Genomic DNA, 21,723 nt, shown 5'->3' on the forward strand with positions numbered 1-21,723 from the left:
GATATGATTTCAATTTTCTTAAATTCACCAAGGCTTGATTTGTGGCCCAGAATGTGATCTATCCTAGAGAATGTTCTCTGTGCACTTGAGAAAAATGTGTATTCTGCTGCTTGTGGATAGAATGTCCTATAAATATTAACTCCATCTGGTCTAATGCATCATTTAAGGCCTGTGTTTCCTTGTTGATTTTCTGTCTATTGCTCTAAGTGGAGTGTTAAAGCCCCCCACTATTACTGTGTTATTGTCAATATCTCCTTTTAAGGTTTTTAGCAGTTGCCTTATGTGTTGAGGTGATCCTATGTTGGGTGCATATATATTTATAACTATCTTCTTCTTGAATTGATCCTTTGATTTTTATGTAGTATTCTTCTTTGTCTCTTAAAATATTATTTTCAGGTCTGTTTTGTCTGATATGAGTATTGCTACTCCAACTTTCTTTTGATTACTGTTTGCATGGAATATTTTCTTCTATCCTCTCACTTTCCATTTGTTAGTGTCCCCAGAACTGATGTGGGTCCCTTGAAGACAGCATATTTATATGAGTCTTGTTTTTGTATCTGTTCAGTCAGTCCAAGTCTTTTGGTTGGGATGTTTGGTCCATTTACATTTAAGGTAATTATTGATATGTATGTTCTTATGGCCCTTTTATTGTTTTGGGTTTATTTTTGTTGGTCTTTTTTCTTCCCTTCTCTGTGGTTTGATGACTGTCTTTAGTGTTGTGTTTTGATTGCTTTTTCTTACTTGTGTGTCTATTACAGATTTTTGGTTTGTGGTTACCATGGGGTTTTTGATAGGGGAATCAATATATAAGATTGTTTTAAATTGCTGGTCTTTTCAATGCAAATGCATCTCCAGTATCCTGAATTTGTTCCCTCTTCTTCTCACAATTTCTAGTTCTGGGAGCATATTTGTGTATGGATAATTTCCTACCTTTATTATATATCTGCCTTTACTGGTGAGCTTAGTCATTTGTAATTTTCTTGTTTCTAGTTGTGGCCTTTTCTTTTCCACCTAGAGAAGTTTCTTTAGTATTTGTTGTAAAGCTGGTTTAGTGGTGCTGAATTCTCTTAGCTTTTGCTTGTCTGTAAAGCTTTTGATTTCTTCAAATCTGAATGAGAACCTTGCTGGGTGGAGTAATTCTGGTTGGAGGTTTTCTCCTTTCATCATGTTAAGTATGTCTTGCCACTCCCTTCTAGTCTGCAGATTTTCTGCTGAAAAATCAGCCAGTAACCTTATTGGGTTCTCTTGTATGTTACTTGTTTCTTTTCCTTAGCTGCTTTCAGTATTTTCTTTTTGTCTTCAATTTTGTTTCTTTTCCTTAGCTGCTTTCAATATTTTCTTTTTGTCTTCAATTTTGGTCATTTCAATTAAATATGTGTTTTGGGGTGTTCCTCCTTGGGTTTATTTCATATGGTATTTGTTGTGCTTCCTGGATTTGAGTGAGTGATCCCTTCCCCCTGTTAGGGAAGTTTTTGGCTGTTATCTCTTCAACTATTTTCTCTGGCCCTTTCTTTCTCTCTTCTTCTGGGACCCCTATAATGTGGACGATGGTGTGTTTAAAGTTGTCTCAGGGTTCTCTTAGACTGTCTTCATTTCTTTTCATTCTTTTTCTCTTTTCTGTTCTGCAACAGTGATCTCCACCAGTCTTCTACCTCGCTTATTCATTCTTCTGCCTCCTATATTCTGCTCTTGGTTTCTTTTAGTGAATTTTTTATTTCATTTATTGTATTTTGCATCTCTCTTGCTTAATCTTTAAATCTTCTATTTCTTTGTTCAGTGTTTCTTGTTATTTATCAATCCTTGCCTCCAGTCTTTTTCCAAGATCTTAAATCATGTTTACTATCATTATTCTAAGTCTTTTTCGTGGAGGTTGGTAATCTCCAGATCACTTATGTAAGAACACTCCAGAATATTGGGTATCACTGCTACTTGAGATAAAGAGCTAGTTTTTGGAAAACAGTTGAACTTTCACCTCTTGGATCCTAGGATTATCCCTGTATTATTTCTGACTGCAGGGTATCACAATTTTATCAGAATTTTAATTTTTTTTTTTAAATCTTTTCTATGGCTGCACCAGTGACATATGGAGATTCCCAGGCTAGAGGTCTAATCGGAGCTGTAGCCGCTGGCCTATGCCAGAGCCACAGCAAGGCCAGATCCAAGCTGCATCTGTGACCTACACCACAGCTCACGGCAACACTGGATCCTTAACCCACTGAGCAAGGCCAGGAGTCGAACCCATAACCTCATCGTTCCTATTTGGATTTGTTAACTGCTGAGCCACGATGCGAACTCCAAATTTTTAAATTTTATAGCCAAATTCAGTTGTTTTGGAAGCAGTGTTGAATTGAGACAGAATTCTGGATTTCCGGTGTCAGATATTATTTGACCTCATGCAAATGAGTATACCTCTTTTTTTTTTTTCTTTTTTTTCCTTTTTTAAAGGCTGCTCTTGTGACATGTGGAAATCCCTGGGCTAGGGGTCAAATTAGAGCTGCAGCTGTGGTCTATGCTGCAGCCATAGCAACATTAGATCCTAGTCGCTTCTGCAACCTATGGGCAGCTTGTAGCAAAGCTGGGTCCTTAACGCACTGAGCCAGGCCAGGGATCAAACCTGCCTCTTCACAGAAACATTGTTGGGCCCTTAACCTGCTAAGCTGCAATGGGAACTCCTTCTCTGGGTTGTTTTTCAATCTGAAAAAAAAGAGAGGACAAAGGAACTATCTAATTCATCAGTGTTCTCTTATCTGTACAGTCTCACACTTTTTGCAGTGTTAGGTGTAACCATATGAAATTGTCAGTGTTTGACTATTTGAAAAGATTTATATTTAACCCATAGCAACAGCCATTTCATTTGGTTCAACTAAGTGTTGAATTCAGTTGTTGGCCCTGTTGGGGTCAGAGTTACTTTAGGGATGACTGAGGCCAAACACAATGTCTCGAATGTGAAGGAAGCTATATTTGGAGGCTATAATATTATCAATCAATGCAGTACATTATGGGTATGCATAGAATCCAGTCTAGTCTTTCTACATTATGCTAAGTTTCTGGCCTTGTGATTTTAGATGATCTGACTGTATTTCTTCAATATCTGTGAAAGGAAAAGTCTAATTGAAAATTTTGTTAGGATATTCTGTGGTAAGTTTTGACCGAAGAATCTGTTGTTACACGAAAGGCCAGTAAATTGAGGGATGAATTGTTGGGGCAGGGAATAGTGACTTTATTTGGAAAGGCAGCAAACTGAGAAGATGGTGAACCACTGTCCCGAAGAATTATCTTACCAAATGCTTACCAGAGTGAAGGTTGTAATTTCCAGTCTTTTTTCTTTTTGTCCACACCCTGGGCATGTGGAAGTTCCTGGGTCAAGGATCAGACATGTACTACAGGAGTAACCCAAGCCACTGCAGTGGCAATGGCTGGATCCTTAACCAGCTGGAACTCCTGGGTGGTTTCCAGTCTTGTTGGTGCTCTTTGACATAATTAACCTTTGGCATCATTTTACCAATCTGTGTCATTTTATTTTTATGGTCCTAAACTTATAAGACAGAGTATAAAAATAAAGTTTTGGGGGAGAAGTTCTCTGATAGTCTAGTGATTAGGATTTGGTGCTTTCACTGCTGTGGCTTAGGTTCAGTCCCTGGTCTGGGAATTGGGATCCCACATCAAGTTGCTGCACACTGTGGAAAAAAAAATTGTATACACACACACACAAACACGTGTGTGTGTGTATATAAAAACATACATATAATGTTTTTCTATCTGTTCATATAAAATGGTAATTGATTTGATTGGATCCTTCTTTATCTCCCTTCTTTTTTTTTTTTTTTTTTGGTCTTTTTGCTATTTCTTGGTCTTGGGCCGCTCCTGCGGCATATGGAGATTCCCAGGCTAGGGGTCCAATCGGAGCTGTAGCCACCGGCCTACGCCAGAGCCACAGCAATGCGGGATCCAAGCCGCGTCTGCAACCTACACCACAGCTCACGGCAACGCCGGATCGTTAACCCACTGAGCAAGGGCAGGGATCGAACCCGCAACCTCATGGTTCCTAGTCGGATTCGTTAACCACTGCGCCACGATGGGAACTCCTATCTCCCTTCTGATACGTTCTACTTTTAGGGTGGCAAGATGATGTTTAATCTTAGGATGCATGGTAATCCTTTTTTCTAGATCTGTTTAAATTTCTTTTCTTCTTTCTTTTCTTTTTTCTGGCTGCCTCATGGCATATGGAGTTTCTGGGCCAGGGGTCAGATCTGAGCTGCAGTTGCCACCTATGCCATATCTGTGGCAAAGCCAAATCCTTTAACCCATTATGCCAGACCAGAGATCAAACCTGTGTCCTGGCACTGAAGAGATGCGGCCAATCCTGTTGCGCCACGTGAACTCCAGTTTCTAGAGCAGTAGGACCCCAGAGAAATGGGAACTGGAATAGCTTGTCTAGTGTACTTCACATAATAATTCTATATTATTTTGTCTCCTTTTTTTCTCCCTAGTGATAAGAGATGTTCTACCAATTTATGAGAGATTGGGAGTTAAAAGAAGTTTCAAATTATCAGATTGTTTGCTTATGGAAGGTAGAGAAAAGAAATTGGATTGGGTGAGCCCTGAAATTTCATATTCAGTACTTCCAGTTATATAGTTGAGCCTGCCCATTTCTAGTGTGATCTTTTGTTTTATTTTTTTGGCTTTTTGCCATTTCTTGGGCCGCTCCCGTGGCATATGGAGGTTCCCAGGCTAGGGGTCTAATCAGAGCTGTAGCCGCTGGCCTACACCAGAGCCACAGCAACGCGGGGTCCAAGCCGTGTCTGTGACCTACACCACAGCTCACAGCAGCGCTGGATCCTTAACACACTAAGCAAGGCCAGGGATTGAACCTGCAACCTCATGGTTCCTAGTCAGATTCATTAACCACTGCACCATGGCAGGAACTCCTAGTGTGATCTTTTGTATGTAATTAAGATACTGGTTTTTGGAAATATTCACTTCAGATCATAAAATCTGGGTTATACAATACCCAGAGGGATACACACTGGGAGACAGCAGAGTAATTAATCATAATGGAACTAACATCTGTTGAATGTTTACCAAGTGCCAGGCACCTTTCTAAGAGCTTTATATGCATTGGCTTATTTCATTTCACTATAATTTTTCAAGTAGAGACCATTTACTCTGTTTTTTGGATAAGAAAAGTAAGGTTCAGACATGTGAAGTAATTCTCCCAGTGTCACTCAGCTTGTGAGTGACAGGACGGAACCAAAACTTAGATTCGATTCCAGAGATTAATAGAGTAGGTAGTAACTCCATTTTGGAAATTAATGAATTAGAGATGTTAAGTAACTTGGCCTAAAGTTACATAACAGTAGCTAACAGTGGTGTCAGGATTTGAATTCATGTTGCCCTCTCTAAAGTTTATGGTTTTAAATTCTAAGATAGCATTGAGCACTAAGGAATGCAGTAAGAGAATACAACATTTTGAGAAAATTAGAATTTTTAAAAAATTAAATTTGGCTGACTGCTATTATAAATTCCGTTATAAATCAGGCCTTACAGATTCAGATTTTGTCCCATATTGTAAGGCTAAGGGAGAAGATACCATCTCAGGGCTTAAATGACAATGGTAAGTTGGCATGTAATGAATGAGAATCTCTGTGGGCAGAAAAGGGACTCTGGTATCATTGAGAGATTTTGATTATGCCTTTGTTGACTAATTGACTGCATTTGGCTACTGTGCTTCCAATCTTAGTTGCAATTCCCACATTGATGCTGTTCCCACCCTTCCTGTGTCCCTTAAGCTGAGCAGGCACTTCCTGTCCTATTGGAAATGAAAGTTAGAGATTGGGGGTGTGGTATCTGTGTATTTACTGTGCAGAGTGTTGATACTGTCTGTCCCATGATTATAGCAAAAAGGTGACAGGAAAACTAGAATAGAGACTGGAACTTCATTTAAGGGAAGTTTTGGGCTTAATGTTTGTTGTGGCAAAGCAGACAGTTAGTTTATTTCTTAGACTATCCACGATGGCAATGAGATGGCCTTAAGAGGGAATTGAAGGTTTCCATTCTATATCCCTATTCTACTTGGATTGTATTGGGTACTAGGTATCATTCTTAAATTTTTGGTTTCTAACAACTTTCTTTTATTGTTAAGGTGGCTTCTACAGGACATTCCTTTGAAACTATTAGAGGTGAGTGTTGCAACTGTTAAATTCTTGACTCCAGTGTTCTTCTTTCCTAAGAACTTTGTATTTTTTTTTTTTTCTGTGAAGCATATGGTTTTTAAATAGGTTGGTTTTTTTTTTTTTTCCTTCCCCCCTCTACAGCTCAGAGATAGCTTGAAGCAAACATTCCAACTCTGTGAACTTCAGCTTAGGCATAAATTTCAGGTTGGGTGAGTAACTAATTGTTTCAGCTTCGTGGACCTTGAGGATAGGAAATAGTGGGATAAAGATTCAAATAGGATGGTTTACAATTGTTGAAGAAACCACTAGGCAATTGTATCTCAATAAAGCTGGGGGCAAGAAAAAAGAAATCACTAGTCACCAAGTTTAAGGACAGTTTGACAATTCCTTCTTAAGTATGAAGTCATACTCTGGGGAAATCCGAAAATGATTAAGCAGCATCAGCCCATCACTGTGACCCAAGAGGAATAAAATTATCCAAGGATCTGAAACTAGTTATTTCTCATACTCTTTTCCTAGTCTTAGCTCTTTGGTGAGCTCTTCTTTCTTTGTGTGTTAAGATCACTATAAAGTAGGTAAAGTCCTGAGCTCATCTCACATTTTTTTCCTCAGTATGGTTTTCTTCATGTGTTCTCCAAAGCACATCCAGTGGTCCCTTTAAAATCAAGCTTGAAATCTTTTGCTGAGATCTAAGGAGAAAATATCCTTATTGTTTTTTCATGAGAATCAGAACTTGCTCATATAGGAAAGGGATGGAGTGGAAAAGGGTAGACCTAAGAACTTTTCTTTTTGCTTTTACTGCTAAGCTTGTGAAAAATGAAATAACATCTTGGGCATTAGGACCCAGTGGAAGAGCCTCTCTCAGACAGGGGGTTAACTTCTATCAGTGACGTAAACAAGCAGCCCTAGCTCATTCTCTACTGGGCCCCCCCTCCTTTTCTCCCCCTCCCTTTTCCCTCTTCCTCCCTCCCTCTCCCTCTCTCTCTTTCCCCTCCCTTTACCTTCTCCCTCTTCTCTCTCCCAGCTTCCTAACATTAAAGAGAAAATGCTGCTATCAGTGACTTCGAGGCCTGGGATTTCGACTTTTGGCTATAACAAGAACAACAAGAAGGTAGGGAAAAGTGATTTTTTTGGAATCCAGCTACTTCCTTTTCTGGGGATCGGGAGTGTCCTTGGCTTTAACATTCTCCTTAAGAGGGGAACCAGATTCCTCTCTTCTCTGTGGAGTCTCAGCGCCTCCCTTTTCCACCACTTTTTTTTTTCTTTTTTTTTTTTTGGCTTCTTTTCTCACCTGGTACTGAAGTTCCAGGAATTTATAGTCCCTTATGTGAGGCCTGAGAAGGCAGGGGAATTAAAGACAAATTAAGCTTTGCAAGTTTGCATCTTTGTGAAATGAAGTTAGTTTGAGTTCCTGCTGTTGTACGCAATTTTCACAGGGATAATGTCACCTCAGACCCTGCCCTCTAGGTCACCCCTCCGAGGTTATTTTGTCTTTTTAATTAACTATTGGCATTCTCCCTCAGCCCACCTTCCTTCCTGCCATTCCACCAGTGTTATCAGGTAGCTGAAATGCAGTTAGTGAAATCACTACAGCTTCTTCTGAGGACCGAGTCTACTCTTCTAGATTTAGATAGAGACCCTATCCTACCCAGTCTGTAGGGAAGGAGTTGTAAGAAAAGACATACCTTAGGAATGAAGGCAGAAAGTTGTGTGGTTCTTTGGGGTCTGCTGCTGAGCTGGTGCTTCCTGCCCTGCAGATAGCCAGGCTCAGCAGGGATCCTTGGAGTCTTTATGATTAACCCGCAGCTGCCAGAGAGTTGTGTTATGCTTGGGCACAGCGGCAGCCTGAGAAGAGGTGGACTGAAATCATACCCACAATTGCCAGGAATTTCTTAGGCACATAGGGATGATTAGGAGGAACTTTTGTGCTGTAGCAGAAAGACCCTTTTCTTTACCCTCTCATCATTTTGTAGCTGTTTTTTGAAGAAAAAAGTGCCATAGCCATTTAAGGATCCTTTGTTCATTTGTTGGATTTTTGGGAGGTGGGAAGATTCCTGTTGCTTTCTCATATACCTAAAGAGACTGTCTGATCCAGGCAGTGGGTGTTTAGACCCAAAACACTTAATATTAGTGTGTGGGTGTTGGTTTATATGGTATTTATTCTGTTACATCCTTAAGAAATAGAGGGTCATATTTGTTGTCAGTTATACACACACATACACACAAATCGATATGTGATTTTGATAGATTTCATCTGTCTTTATTCTTTTCAAATCTTATATAGTACTGTATGAAAGTTTCTTCCCTAATTTTTTCATTCCAAGTCTCTCAGGTTACCCATTAAAGCACAGTAAAATGAATTCCTGAAAAAGTGTTTTTCCTTATTAGCGGCTTCATGTATTCAGTGCTCTCTAAAATATTCTCTTTTCTTAGCTGTCCACTCCATTTCCGCCTTGTAGTATAGGAAACTTTTAACTAGCTTCTAAATCTAGGATAGTGTAGGACAGGAGGTATGAATGTGGACTGGGATTCGAATCTCACACCTCTTTCTGGTAACTTGCGATTGAGAAGCTCATCAGGATACCTGAGGTAGAGGGTAGATAGATGTTTACTAGCGTATTTGTCTGGTATTCTTTGGGCTCTTACAGGTCAGTGTTATGATGACATCTCTTTGTGACTGTGTCTATGACTCCTAGTGTACAAATATACATAGTTTGTGAGTTTTGGGTACATTTAAACTAAATCATTACTACATTGTTCTTTGTCTTTTTGTTGACATGTACAGCTAATGTATTCATTCCTTTTTTGGGAAGAATGTTTTGGATGAATCTGCTTGTGTAATTTGACAATTTTTATGCCAAAGTTTAAATTTACATAACTTTTATTAGTTTTTCATAATAAATGTAAGGCATGACCATTTTTTTTTAAAATTAAGACTAAAGAGGTGTATAAAATGAAAAATCAAGTCTTCCTTTCATGTCCTAAGGTTTTTTACCTAAATCCCACCCCTTAAGGAAAAGATTAACTGGTAGCAATTTGGTCTGTCTATTCTACCAGATATTTTTCTATGACAAGGTAAAGTTTAATTAAAAAATTTTATTTTTTTTATTTTTTCGACTGCGCACGTGGCATGTGGAAGTTCCCAGGCCAGGGATTGAACCTGTGACACAGCAGGGACCCAAGCCAATGCAGTGATTCCAGGATCTTTAGCCTGCTGTTCCATAAGAGAACTCCTAAAGTTTTAATTTTGTCATTGGCTTAAGGACTCAGTTTCTCAAGTGGGCTAAGTCTATGTGGAAAAGTTCTTGGGCCTGTCCAGAACACCTGAAAAACTGAAATAGGAGTTCCCACTGTGCAGTGGGATTGATGGCATCTCTGCAGCACCAGGTTGCAGGTTTAATCCTCAGCCCAACACAGTGGGTTAAAGGATCCAGCATTGCCACAACTGTGGTGTAGGTCCCAACTATATCTTTGATCTGATCCCTGGCTCAGGAACTCCATATACTGCCAGGTGACCAAAAAAGAAAAAGAAAAGTAAAACAAAACAAAAAAAAACAAACCCTGAAATAAAGAACAATAAAATCCTAAACTTCTGAAAAAGTACAAATTATAAATATCTGCTTTTATTGCCCATTATTATGTTATACCAAAGTCTGGAAATAATAGATTTTTAGAGATCTCTTTCTTTAAAAGAGCATTTTTACATCACAAATTTTTTTTTCTTTACTGGCCGCACCTGGGACGTATGGAAGTTTCCAGGCCAGGGATTGAATCCAAGCCTCAACTTGGATGAGCTGTGGCATGCAGCTGTAGCAGTGCCGGATTCTTAAATCACTGTGCCAGGCCAGGGATTGAACCTTTGCTGCTGCAGAGACAACACTGGATCCTTATCCTGCTATGCCACAGTGGGAATTCCTTTACATCATAATTTACTGTAGTCATCACTTCTGGCTGGTGGAATAAAAATAATTCCAGTGAGCTCAGTTTGAAAAGCTATTTATACAACACTATTGTGACTTTTTATTTACTTGTCTTTAAGAAGTAAGATTGTTTTGGAGCTCCTGCTGTGGTACAGTGGGTTAAGGACCTGGTGTTGTCTCTGCAGTGGCTCAGGTTGCTGCTGAGGTGCAGGTTGGATCCTCAGCCCAGCATGGCACAGCTGCAGCTCTGATTCTATGCCTGGCCTGGGAACTTCTATATGCAATGTGTGCAGCCAAAAAAAAAATTCATTGTTTTATTTTGAAACATACTTGTGTACTTTATTTATTAAGGAAGTTGTTTCTGGGGAGCCCATGACAATTGTAATTTTCTTATTCTTTTCTGGCCATGGCAAATATAGGCATACAATCAACAAATGTATAATACGTCGTAAAAGCACTTTCTTTCTCAGGATGTAGTGTTGAATACCCACTCCTATCTTTGGAAATAAAATAGTCACAGAAGGGGGAAAATGTGGATTTCAAAGAGAGATTCTGCAAAATAATGTGGTACATTTTAGTAATAATCTGTTTTATTGGCCTTCAGTTTTTCCTGGTTCTTAAAAAAAAAAAAAAAAAAAAAGACTGGAGATAAAAAGGTCAGAGGTCTCAACACTGTTTTTTCACCTTTTGAAAGAGTTACCTCAGTACAGAGACTTGAGTATAGGTAAAATTGAAAGAGGAAGTGTTTGGGACTAAAGGAATTTTAGACTTGTAAAGAGCCTAACCACGCCTTCCCTGACATCATCTTCCTGGCATGTGTTATTATAATTTAACTCCTCAGAGCATCAACAACCATTCCCTTTGGAAAAAAAGAAAAGAGACTGTGTTTAACTGGTATATTTTGCCTTCCCCAACCTACTTTGCATAAATTTCTCTTTCTTCTTGATCTTAGCATGTCTGTTGGGGGTGGGGAGGAGGCAGTGATGAGAGTAGAACTGACTGGTGGGCATTGCCAGATCTTCACTCTTTAAAAAGCTCGAATTACCCAGAATTTTCAGAAGTGTTTACTTTAGAGGAGAAAAGGGGAAGCAATGGTTTATACTTCTAACAGAGAATTTTTGTGTTTTTACTATACAAAATTCATCTAGTTTCCATTAAAATTAATAAAATTTTGAAAGTTTAATATCTGTTGACTGGGGGCAGCTAATAATTCTGTTATCAGAGATTTAGTTAACTCAGTTAAAGTTTAATAGTGATGTCTTTCCTCTGATTCCTTCTTTCTTGTTTAGCTCTACTACACTAACTTCTGCCCTCATTACTACAGTAACAGACATCCTGAATGATCTCCTTGCCTCCTGTTTTTCCACTGCCTATCCCTTGCCCTCAGGTAATTGTATACCTTCTACCAGAATAATCTCCCAACATTCCAGCAGTCTAGTGCTAAGCATTTCTTGTAGAAAAAGCTTTAATGCATGAGTTCCCTGGTGGTCTAGTGGTTAAGACTTGGTACTTTCACTGCTGCAATCCCATTCAGTCCCCAGTCTGGGAAGTGAAATCCCACCTCAAGCCACTGCTTGCTAAACAAAGTCCAAGTCCTTAGCCTAATACCCACTGTTTATCTAGCCTTTCCTTATCTTTCCCTAGCATAATTTCATTACATTCACTCAGTTCTAGCCAGTTGTGTTACCTGCAGCTCTCTGGATATACCCTTTGGTTTTTGGTTTACATTTATCATCTCATAAGAAAATATGTTCTAAAGTAGGAAAATATAGAAAAGAAACAGGACAAAGGAAAAATAGAGGAAAGTATAAATTAGAATAAGAAGTCAGGCGTTCCCATCATAGCGCAGTGGAAATGAATCCAACTAGGAACCATGAGGTTGTGGGTTCGATCCCTGACCTCACTCAGTGGGTTAAGGATCTGGTGTTGCCGTGAGCTATGGTGTAGGTTGCAGACATGGCTCAGATCTGGCGTTGCTGTGGCTGTCACATAGGTCAGCAGCAACAGCTCCGATTTGACCCCTAGCCTGGGAATCTCCATGTGCCACGGGTGCGGCCCTAAAAAGACAAAAACAAAAAAAAAAGTCAGTTGGAATTAAAATGCATATGTGCCAGGAGTTCCTGTCGTGGCACAGCAGAACTGAATCTGACTAGGAACCTTAAGGTTGTGGGTTTGATCCCTGGCCTTGCTCAGTGGGTTACAGATTCGGCTTTGCCGTGAGCTGTGGTGTATGTTGCAGAAGCAGCTTGGATCTGGCTTTGCTGTGGCTGTGGCTGGCAGCTGTAGTTCTGATTAGACCCCTAGCCTGGGCACCTCCGTGTGCCATGGATGTGGCCCTGAAAAGCACACACATACACACACACACAAAAGTACAGATGTGCCAACCACAGGATTTTATCCTGGAAGGTGAAAGTTGATGAATAGTCTTTGATTCTGTCAGTGTGGAGGTGGTTGATGACTTTGACAAGCAATTTCAGAGTGGGGAACAGAAGCAAGGTTGGAGTGGGTTGATGAGTGAAAGAAGGTAAGGAAGTATAGATGGTGTATATAGACTAAACTTTTAAGAAATTTAAGATGAAGAGCAGAACCCAATATAAAAATTGAGCAATATATCTCAGTAGATATTTCTCCAAAGAAATCTACAAATAGCTGTGAAAAAATGTTTAGCATCATTAGCTATCAAGGAAATCAAAACCCCAGTGAGGTACCACTTCACACCCACAAGGATGGCTATAATCAGAAACACAGATAATAACGTGAAATAATTGGACCCTCAAACAGTGCTGATTGGGATGTAAAATGATGCAGCTACTTTGGAAAACAGTTTGACAGTTCCTCAAAAAGTTAAACCCACTCTGTATATACTCAAGAGAAATTAAAATGTATGTCTACACAAAAACCTATACATTATTGTTCATAGCAACATTATTCACAATAGCCAAAAAGGGGAAAAGCACAAATATCCATCAACTGATGAGCAGATAAATAAAATATTATTTATATCCTTTCAATGGAATTTTGGAATTTTATTCAGCAATAAAAAGTGATAGAATACAGGAGTTCCCTGGTGGCCTAGCAGTTGGGGATTCAGTGTTGTCACTGCTGTGGCTTGGATTTGATGCTTGGCCTGGGAATTTACAAGTGCCACAGGTGTAGCCAAAAAAAAAAAAGGAATAGGGTACTGATACCTTTTACAAAATAGATGAACCTTGAAAACATTATGCTAGCGAAAGAAGCCGCTCACAAAAGATCACATACATTTGACTCTTGAGCAATGTGGGGCCTATGGATACCAGACCTCTGCAGTTGAACATCCATGTATCAGCTGTAGTTGATCCTTTGTGTATTTGGCTCCTCCCTATCCATGATTCTTCTGCATCCTTGGCTTCAACCCAACAGCAGACTGTGCTGTACTATAGTGTGCTGTACTATTGAAAAAAAATCCACATGTTAGTGGATCTGTACAGTTCAAACCCATGTCTTTCAAGGGTCATCTGTATTTCATGCTTCTGTTTATATGAAATGTCTAGAATTGGCAAATCCAGAGAGACAGAAAGCAGTAGTTGCCTAGGGCTGGAGTGGAAGAGGATGACTGGGGGGAAAGGAAGAGTGACTAGTAATGAGTTTTGGGTTTCTTTGTGTGGTAATGAAAATGTTCTAAAATTGATTGTGGTGATGGTTGCATAACTCTGTGATCCAAATACCACTGAATTTATACTTTAATGGGTTAATTACATGGTGTGTAAATTATATCTCAGTAAAGTTGTTTTTGGTCTTTTGCTATTTCTTGGGCCGATCCACGGCATATGGAGGTTCCCAGGCTAGGGGTCTAATCGGAGCTGTAGACCCCAGCCTGTGCCAGAGCCAAAGCAACTTGGGATCCGAGCTGCGTCTGCAACCTACACCACAGCTCACGGCAACGCCGGATCCTTAACCCACTGAGCAAGGGCAGGGACCGAACCTGCAACCTCATGGTTCCTAGTCGGATTCCTTAACCACTGTGCCATGACAGGAACTCCCCGTATTTTTTTAATTCTTTTTTTTTTTTTTTTTTTGGCTGCCTCCTGGCATATGGAAGTTCCTGGCCCAGGGATTGAATTTGAGCCAGAGCTGTGACCTATGCCACAACTGCAGCAACACCGGATCCTTAACCCATTGCTGTAGATTGGGGATTGAACTGGTACCTGCACAAAGACATGCTGGATCATTAATCCACTGCACCACAGCAAGAACTCCAGTATTTTTCATTTCTAATTCTGTAATATATATAACATAAAATTTATGATTTTACCCATTTTTAAGTTTACAGCATAGTCAAGTACATTTACATTGTTGTAAACCAGTCTCTGGAACTCTGTTGTTGTTGGCCAAGCCTGTGGCATGTAGAAGTTCCTGGGCTGGGGATCGAATCCAAGCTGCTGCAGTGGCAACATCTGATCCTTAACCCTCTGTACCATAGGGGAATTCCTGGAACTCTTTTCATCTTGCAAAACTGAAAGTCCACGCCCATTAAACAACTTCCTATTCTTCCCGTCCCCCAGCTTTTTGCAAACACTATTCTACTTTGTGTTTTTTATGACTTCTCTAAATACTCCATATACGTATAGTCATATAACATTTGTCTTTCTTGTGATTAGCTTATATCACTTAGCATAATGTCCTCAAGTTCATCCATGTTGTAACATAAACAGGATTTTCATGCCTTTTTTTTTTTTTTTTTTTTTAATGATTGCACCTGAGGCATATGGAAGTTCCCAGGCTAGGGTTTTGACCCAAGCCACTGTAGCTGGATTCTTAACTCACTGTGCTGCAGCAGGAACTCCAGAATTTCTTGCGTTTTAAGGCTGAATAATATGACATTGACTGTATATACCACATTTTGTTGACCCATTCATTTGTGAGAAACACTTGAGTTGCTTCCGTCTTTTGGCTATTGTGAATAATGTTGTTGTGAATACGGGAGTATAAATATCTCTTCAGACTCTGTTCTCAGTTCTTTTGGGTATATTCCCAGAACTGGAATTTCTAGTTCATATGGTAATTCTATTTTTAATTTTTTGAGGAATTACCACATTGTTTTACATTGCGGCTGTATCATTTTACATTCCCAACAGTACACAAGTTCTGATTTCTCTGTAACCTTGTCAACACTTATTTTCTGTTTGTTTTTTGGGTTTTTTTTTTTTTATAGTAGTCATTCTAACAGATAGGAGATGTTATCTCGTGGTTTTGATTTGCATTTGTCTAATGATTAGTGAGCATCTTTTCATGTGCTTATTGGCCATGTGTACGGCTTGGAAAGTATCTAAATCCTTTGCCCATTTTAAAAAATGGGATTGTTTGGGGAGTTCCCACTGTGGCACATTTGGTTAAGAATCTGACTGCAGCAGCTCAGGGCACTGCAGGGGTGCTGGTGTGCATGGGGGGTCCCTTCCAGGTGCTGAGGATGCAGCTATTAAAAAAGGGGATTTTTTAGTTTTTTGTTAATGAATTGTAAGAGTTCTTTATATATTTTGGGTATTAACTACTTACCAGGTATGTAGTTTACAAATCATTTCTTATATTCCGTAGGCTGCCTTTTTGTGTCCTTTGAAGCAGGAACTATTTTTTCTTTTCCATTATGATTTATTGCAGGATATTGAATATAGTTCCCTGTGCTATATAATAGGGCCCTATTGTTTACACATTCTATATATAATAGTTTGTATCTGCTAGTCCCAAACTCTCAATCCAGCCCTTCCCTGCCCCCTCTTCCCCTTAGCAACCACAAGTCTGTTCTGTTCTTTTTGGCTACACCTGCAGCATATGGAAGTTCCCAGGCCAGGGATCTAACCTGTGCCACAACAGTGACTCAAGCCACTGCAGTGACAATGCCGGATCCTTAACCCTCTGAGTCACTGGGAACTTCATTTATGTCATATTTTAGAGTTCACATATAAGTGATATATGGTATTTATCTTTCTCTTTCTGACTGACTTTGCTTAGTATGATAACCTCTGGGTCCATCCATGTAGCTGCAAATGGCATTATTTCATTCTTTTTTATGGCTGAGCAATATTCCATTATGTGTGTGTGTATGTGTGTATTACAACTTCTCTATCTGATAGACGCATCAGATATACTACATCACCTTTATCAGATAGACATTTAGGTTGTTTCTATGTCTTGCTATTGTAAATAGTGAAGTATGGTAGTTTTAAATATTGAGATAATCCAGTTTATCTGTTTTTTCTTTTTGTTACCTGTGCTTTTGGTTTCACATCCAAGAAACTGCCAGATCCAATGTCATGAAGCTTTTCCCCAAGAATTTTATAGTTTTAGTTCTCATGTTTAGGTCTTTGACCATTTTAAGTTAATTTTTGTATAAAGTGTAAGTTAAGGGTCCAATTTCATTCTTTTTCAGGTAGATATCCAGTTTTTCCAGTATCATTTGTGGGAAAGACTGTTCTGTCTTCATTGGATGGTATTGGCATCCTTGTCAAAAGTCATTTGACTATTATGCAGGGGTTGTCAGGAGCATGTTGTTTAATTTCCACATATTTGTGAATTTTCCAGTTTTCCTTTTGTTACTGACTTCTAATTTAATCCATTTATATTTAAAGTAATTACAGCTAGGTAAGAACTTAATATTGCCGTCTTGTTAATTGTTTTCTGGCTGTCTTGTAATTCCTTTCTTCTCTCTGTTGTCTTGCTTTGTGAATTGATGATTTCTGATAGTGGTATATCTGATTGCATTCTCTTTATATGTATCTATTATAGGTTTTTGTCTTGTGGTTACCCTCAGGCTTAGCTGAAACATAGATGTAACAGTCTATTTTTTTGTTTGTTTTTTTGGTTTTTTTTGGTCTTTTTGCCATTTCTTGGGCCGTTCCTGCAGCATATAGAGGTTCCCAGGCTAGGGGTCGAATCAGAGCTGTAGCTGCTGGCCTATGCCAGAGCCATAGCAACTCGGGATCCGAGCCGCATCTGCGACCTACACCACAGCTCACGGCAACGCCGGATCGTAACCCACTGAGCAAGGGCAGGGACCGAACCCGCAACCTCATGGTTCCTAGTTGGATTTGTTAACCACTGAGCCACGACGGGAACTCCAGTAACAGTCTATTTTAAGTTAATAACTTCCATTGCATACAGAATCTACCCTTTTACTCCCTGACACAGTTTGTTTTTCATGTCACAATTCACATCTTTTTATTGTATCACATCTAAATATTGTAGCTATGGCTATTTTAATACTTTATATTTTCATGTTTTCGTATTACTGGTTGGCATATTTTCAGATAGAAGAACTCTTTTTGGCATTTCTTGTAGGGAAGGTCAGTTGGTGATGAACTCTCAGCTTTTGTTTGTTTGGGAAAGTCTTCACTTCTGAAGGACAACTTTGCTAGGTAAAATATTCTATTCTTAATTTAAATTTTTTTTTTTTTTTTTTTTTTTTTTTGTCTTTTTGCTATTTCGTGGGCCGCTCTCGCGGCATATGGAGGTTCCCAGGCTAGGGGTCGAATCGGAGCTATAGCTGCCAGCCTATGCCAGAGCCACAGCAACGCAGGATCCGAGCCGCGTCTGCGACCTACACCATAGGCTCACGGCACCGCCAGATTGTTAACCCACTGAGCAAGGGCAGGGACCGAACCTGCAACCTCATGGTTCCTAGTCGGATTCCTTAACCACTGCGCCACGACGGGAACTCCTAAATTTTATTGGAATATAGTTGATTTACAATGTTATGGTAGTTTCAGGTGTACAACAGTGTGAATCAGTTATACATATGTCTAATCCTTTTCAGATTCTTTTCCCACCTAGGTCACTACAGAGTAGTTTGAGTAGATTTCCCTGTGCTATTCACTAGGTCCTTGCTACTCATCCATTCTGTATATAGTAGTGTGTATATGTCAGTCCCACCCTCGCTTTTTATCCCTTCCCCCAACATTGTCCCTTTGGTAACTAGAAGTATGGTTTCAGAATCTTTGAATCTGATTCTCTTTTGTTAACATGTTTTCCCTGTATCACTCTTTATTAGATTTCTGGGTAAGGTATTCTTGTATGGCATTTTCTTTTTCTTTTTTCTTTTTTTTTTAGGGCTGTACCTGTGGCACACGGAAGTTCCAGGGCTAGGGGTTGAGTAGTTAGGTTGTGAGCCACACGGGAAGTCCAAGGCTAGGGGCTGAATCAGAGCTGCAGTGGATACTAGTCGGGTTCGTTATCATTTGAGCCACAATGGGAACTCCCAGATTTTGTTTTTTCATTATTAAGACTGCAGCTTGGGGAGTTCCTGTTGTGGCTCAGTGGGTTATGAACCTGACTAGTGTTCATGAGGATGCAGTTTGATCCCTGGCCTCACTCAGTGGGTTAAGAATCCGGGAGGATCCAACATTGCTGCAAGCTGCAGCATAGATTGCAGATGTAACTTGGATCTGGCATTGCTATAGCTATGGTGTAGTCCAGCACCTGAACTCCAATTCAACCCCTAGCTTGAGAACTTCTGTATGCCTACACCACAGCTCACAGCAACGCTAGATCCTTAACCCACTGAGCAAGGCCAGGGATTGAACCACATCCTCATGGATACTATTTGGGTTTGTTACTACTGAGCCACAGTGGGAACTCCTCTTTCAGCATTTTGAATATGTCATCCCATTTTCTCCTGGCCTGTAAGATTTCTGCTGAGAAATCTGCTGATAGCCTTATGGAGGCTCTCTTGTATGAGAGACATTTTTCTTCCTGGCTGATTTTTTAAATTCTCTCTTTGTCTGATTTTAGCCAGTTTCTTGAAGGTCATTTTGGATTGAAATTTTGAAGTGAGCTATTAGCTTAATGAACTTGGATGACCACATCTCTCCCCACATTTGGGAAGTTCTCAGCCATTATTTCTTTGAATAAGCTTTCTACCTTTTCTCCCTCTCTTCTTCTGTGACTCTAGTGATACTCAGATTGTTTCTGTTAATGTGTCCTGTAAGTCCCACAGGGTGTTTTTGTTTGTTTTTGTTTTTGTCTTTTTAGGGCCACACCTACAGCATGTGGAGGTTCCCAGGCTAGGGGTCAAATCAGAGCTGTAGCCGCTGGCCTACGCCACAGACAAGCTACAGCAATGCCAGATCTGAGCCACATCTGCGACCTACACCACAGCTCACAGCAATGCTGGATCCTTAACCCACCGAGTGAGGTCAGGGATGGAACCTGCATCCTCATGGATACTAGTCAAATTCATTTCCATTGATCCATGATGGGAACGCCCCCACATGTTTTTTTCATTCCTTTTCATTCTTCTTCTTTTTTTTCCCCTCTTCTGGCTGGCTAATTTCAAATGATGTCTCTTTAGGCTCACTGATTCTTTCTTCAGCTTGGTCCAGTCCATAGTACTTATAAGTTGCCAAATCTTACTGGTGTTGTTTTGTTTGTTTTTTAGTTTTACCTTACCTAAACTTTTAGTGGCCTTGCCAAAGTTAACTATTCCCCATTTCTTGGAACACTGTCATTTCCTCTGATAACACAAGAGGAAGTGTGTCTTGCCCTTCTCTTTTGGCCTCCTTATCAGTAACTTCTCTTGATTTCTGAGTGTTTAGAGTTTTTAGGCTTTCTTGCCTTCTCTTTAAATATGCTTTTTTCCTAGATTTCACCTATTGCTGTGCTAAGAGATTCACAGATAATTGCTAGACCAGACTTCTCCTTTGTGTATCCAACTGCTTAATTGATATTTTTTCCTGGAAGTCTCACGGGTTATTAAAATTACCGTATTCAAAATGTAATGCTTGCTTTGCAGTCCTCAAATTGGCTTGCCCCCCATTTCTACAGTATTAGCGAGTGATACTGCCATCCATCCAATTACTCAAGGTAGACACTACTTTCCTACATGTAATTTACAAGCAAGTCCTTTGATTTTGCCTATAAACTAAATCTCAAATCTTTCCACTTCTCTCCATCTTTACTGCCATCTCTCCAAATATAGGCTCTATTGTGTCTTGTTTGGACTATTATAGTGGCCTCCTAATTGAGCTTCCCATTTCAACTCTGCCTCACTCTCAATTATTCTTCCCATAGTAGCCAGAGTATATTTTCAAAACATAGAGTAGATCTTATAACTTCTCTCTTTCATAAAATTATTCACTGATTGTCTGTTGTGTTGAATGAAAGCCAAGTACTTGAACACAGCCTGGAATAGTCTGCCTACCCCTCCGTCCTTCCTTAAACTTCTGTGTCACTGGCCCTCTATTTCTTTCACATTCATTTGAAAATTGCACCTTATGTCTTTACCCATTTCCCTCTTTCTGGAATGATTTTTTTATCTCATTCTCTGAATGGCTGGTTTCTTCTCATCCTTGAAGTCTCACTTAAATGTCACCTTTTTGACTATACTAACTAAAGTAGGTCACAGCCTTCTGTTCTTTTTTTTTTTTTTTCCTCTTAGTCCATTTATCATACTGGGTAATTATGTAATTACTTGGTGACTATTTGATTAATGGCTCCATCTCCACTAAATGCTGAATTCCATTAGAACGAAGACCATCTCTAGTCTTTAGACCATCTTTTTCTCAGCATTTTGTCCCTGGTACCTGACATAGTACCATGCCTGGTAATCAAATGCAGGCATTCAGTATTCATTGACTGAGGGGATGTGAGCTCCTTTTATATTTCAGGCCCTATAAGAGCTTTATATATATTTATTTTAATCCCTTTACCAATCCTATTACATAAGCGCTGTTACTGTCCACATTTTGCAGGTAAGTTTAAGTGACTTTATTTGCATGGCAACACTAGAATTAAATTTTAGTCTGTGTTTTTTTTTTGAGCCTGTGTTTTAACCACTTCCTGCTAGTTAATTGGTTTTATACTCAATGAATTTCTCTTGTGGCACAGCGGGTTAAGGATCCAGCACTGTCACTGCAGCAGCTTTAGTTTCTGCTATGGTGCAGGTTCGATCCCTGGTCCAGGAACTTCTACATGCCACAGATGTGGCCCAAAAAATTTTTTTTAAGTTTTAATTTAATAAACATTGATTTGTTGCCTACTAAATTGCTAAATGAATAGTGAATACTCGAGTACTTATATCAAAACTGAATCTGGGGAGTTTCCATTGTGGTTCAGCAGAAACAATCTTGACTAGCATCCATGAAGGTACAGGTTTTATCCCTGACCTCGCTCAGTGGGTTAAGGACCCAGTGTTGCCTCAGGCTGTGGTGTAGTTCACAGACGTGGCTCAGATCCTATGTTGCTGTGATGTAGGCCAGCAGCTGAAGCTCTGATTTGACCCCTAGCCTGGGAACTTCCATGTGCTGTAGGTGCGACCCTAAAAAAACAAACAAAAAAATCTGATTTTTCCCACACTTGTAAAATAAAGATCTGAGGAGTTCCCTTTTGGTGCAGTGGATTAAGGATCTGGTGTTGTCACTGCAGTGGCTTGGGTTTGATCCCTGGCTCAGGAACTTCCACATGCCACAGATGTGGCCAAAAATAAATAAGTAAATAAAATAAAGATCTTACATTACAAATGAAAATGATTTTTAAGTGATTTTTGGTTGTTCCGAGTTGAATATTATTAAATCATTATTTTACAGTTATTAGATTTGTGAACTGGTAGGGCTAGACATGCTAACATTTTACCCTGACCTCCATTTCAACTACCAAAGAAACTT

At 39.6% G+C, this 21,723-nt stretch overlaps 1 protein-coding gene across 8 annotated transcripts in view; it reads left to right on the top strand.

The window, feature by feature from the left end:
- The window catches only part of RBMS2 (RNA binding motif single stranded interacting protein 2), a 112,158-nt gene that overhangs the window by 43,068 nt on the left and 47,367 nt on the right, over positions 1 to 21,723 (top strand). For 4 of the 8 annotated variants that reach the window (XR_014803358.1, XR_014803357.1, XM_084956063.1 and 1 more), the window contains exon 1: positions 7,150 to 7,284. Coding sequence is in view for 3 of the 8 variants with exons in the window: in XM_084956062.1 (XP_084812188.1) it covers positions 7,219 to 7,284 (66 nt within the window). In the remaining 5 variants the exon portion in view is untranslated. Of the gene's footprint in view, positions 1 to 4,490; positions 4,595 to 6,142; positions 6,180 to 6,314; positions 6,383 to 7,149; positions 7,285 to 21,723 lie in introns of those variants that run through there. The other 4 variants (XR_014803355.1, XM_021092892.2, XR_014803356.1 and 1 more) reach the window with 2 other exon arrangements.

The sequence above is a fragment of the Sus scrofa genome, chromosome 5 (genome assembly GCF_054392235.1).
Source record: "Sus scrofa isolate SSC_HxYL_T2T_F1_AM1 chromosome 5, Sscrofa_HxYL_maternal_Yorkshire_Landrace_v2.0, whole genome shotgun sequence".
In the NCBI taxonomy this organism is placed as follows: Eukaryota; Metazoa; Chordata; class Mammalia; order Artiodactyla; family Suidae; genus Sus; species Sus scrofa.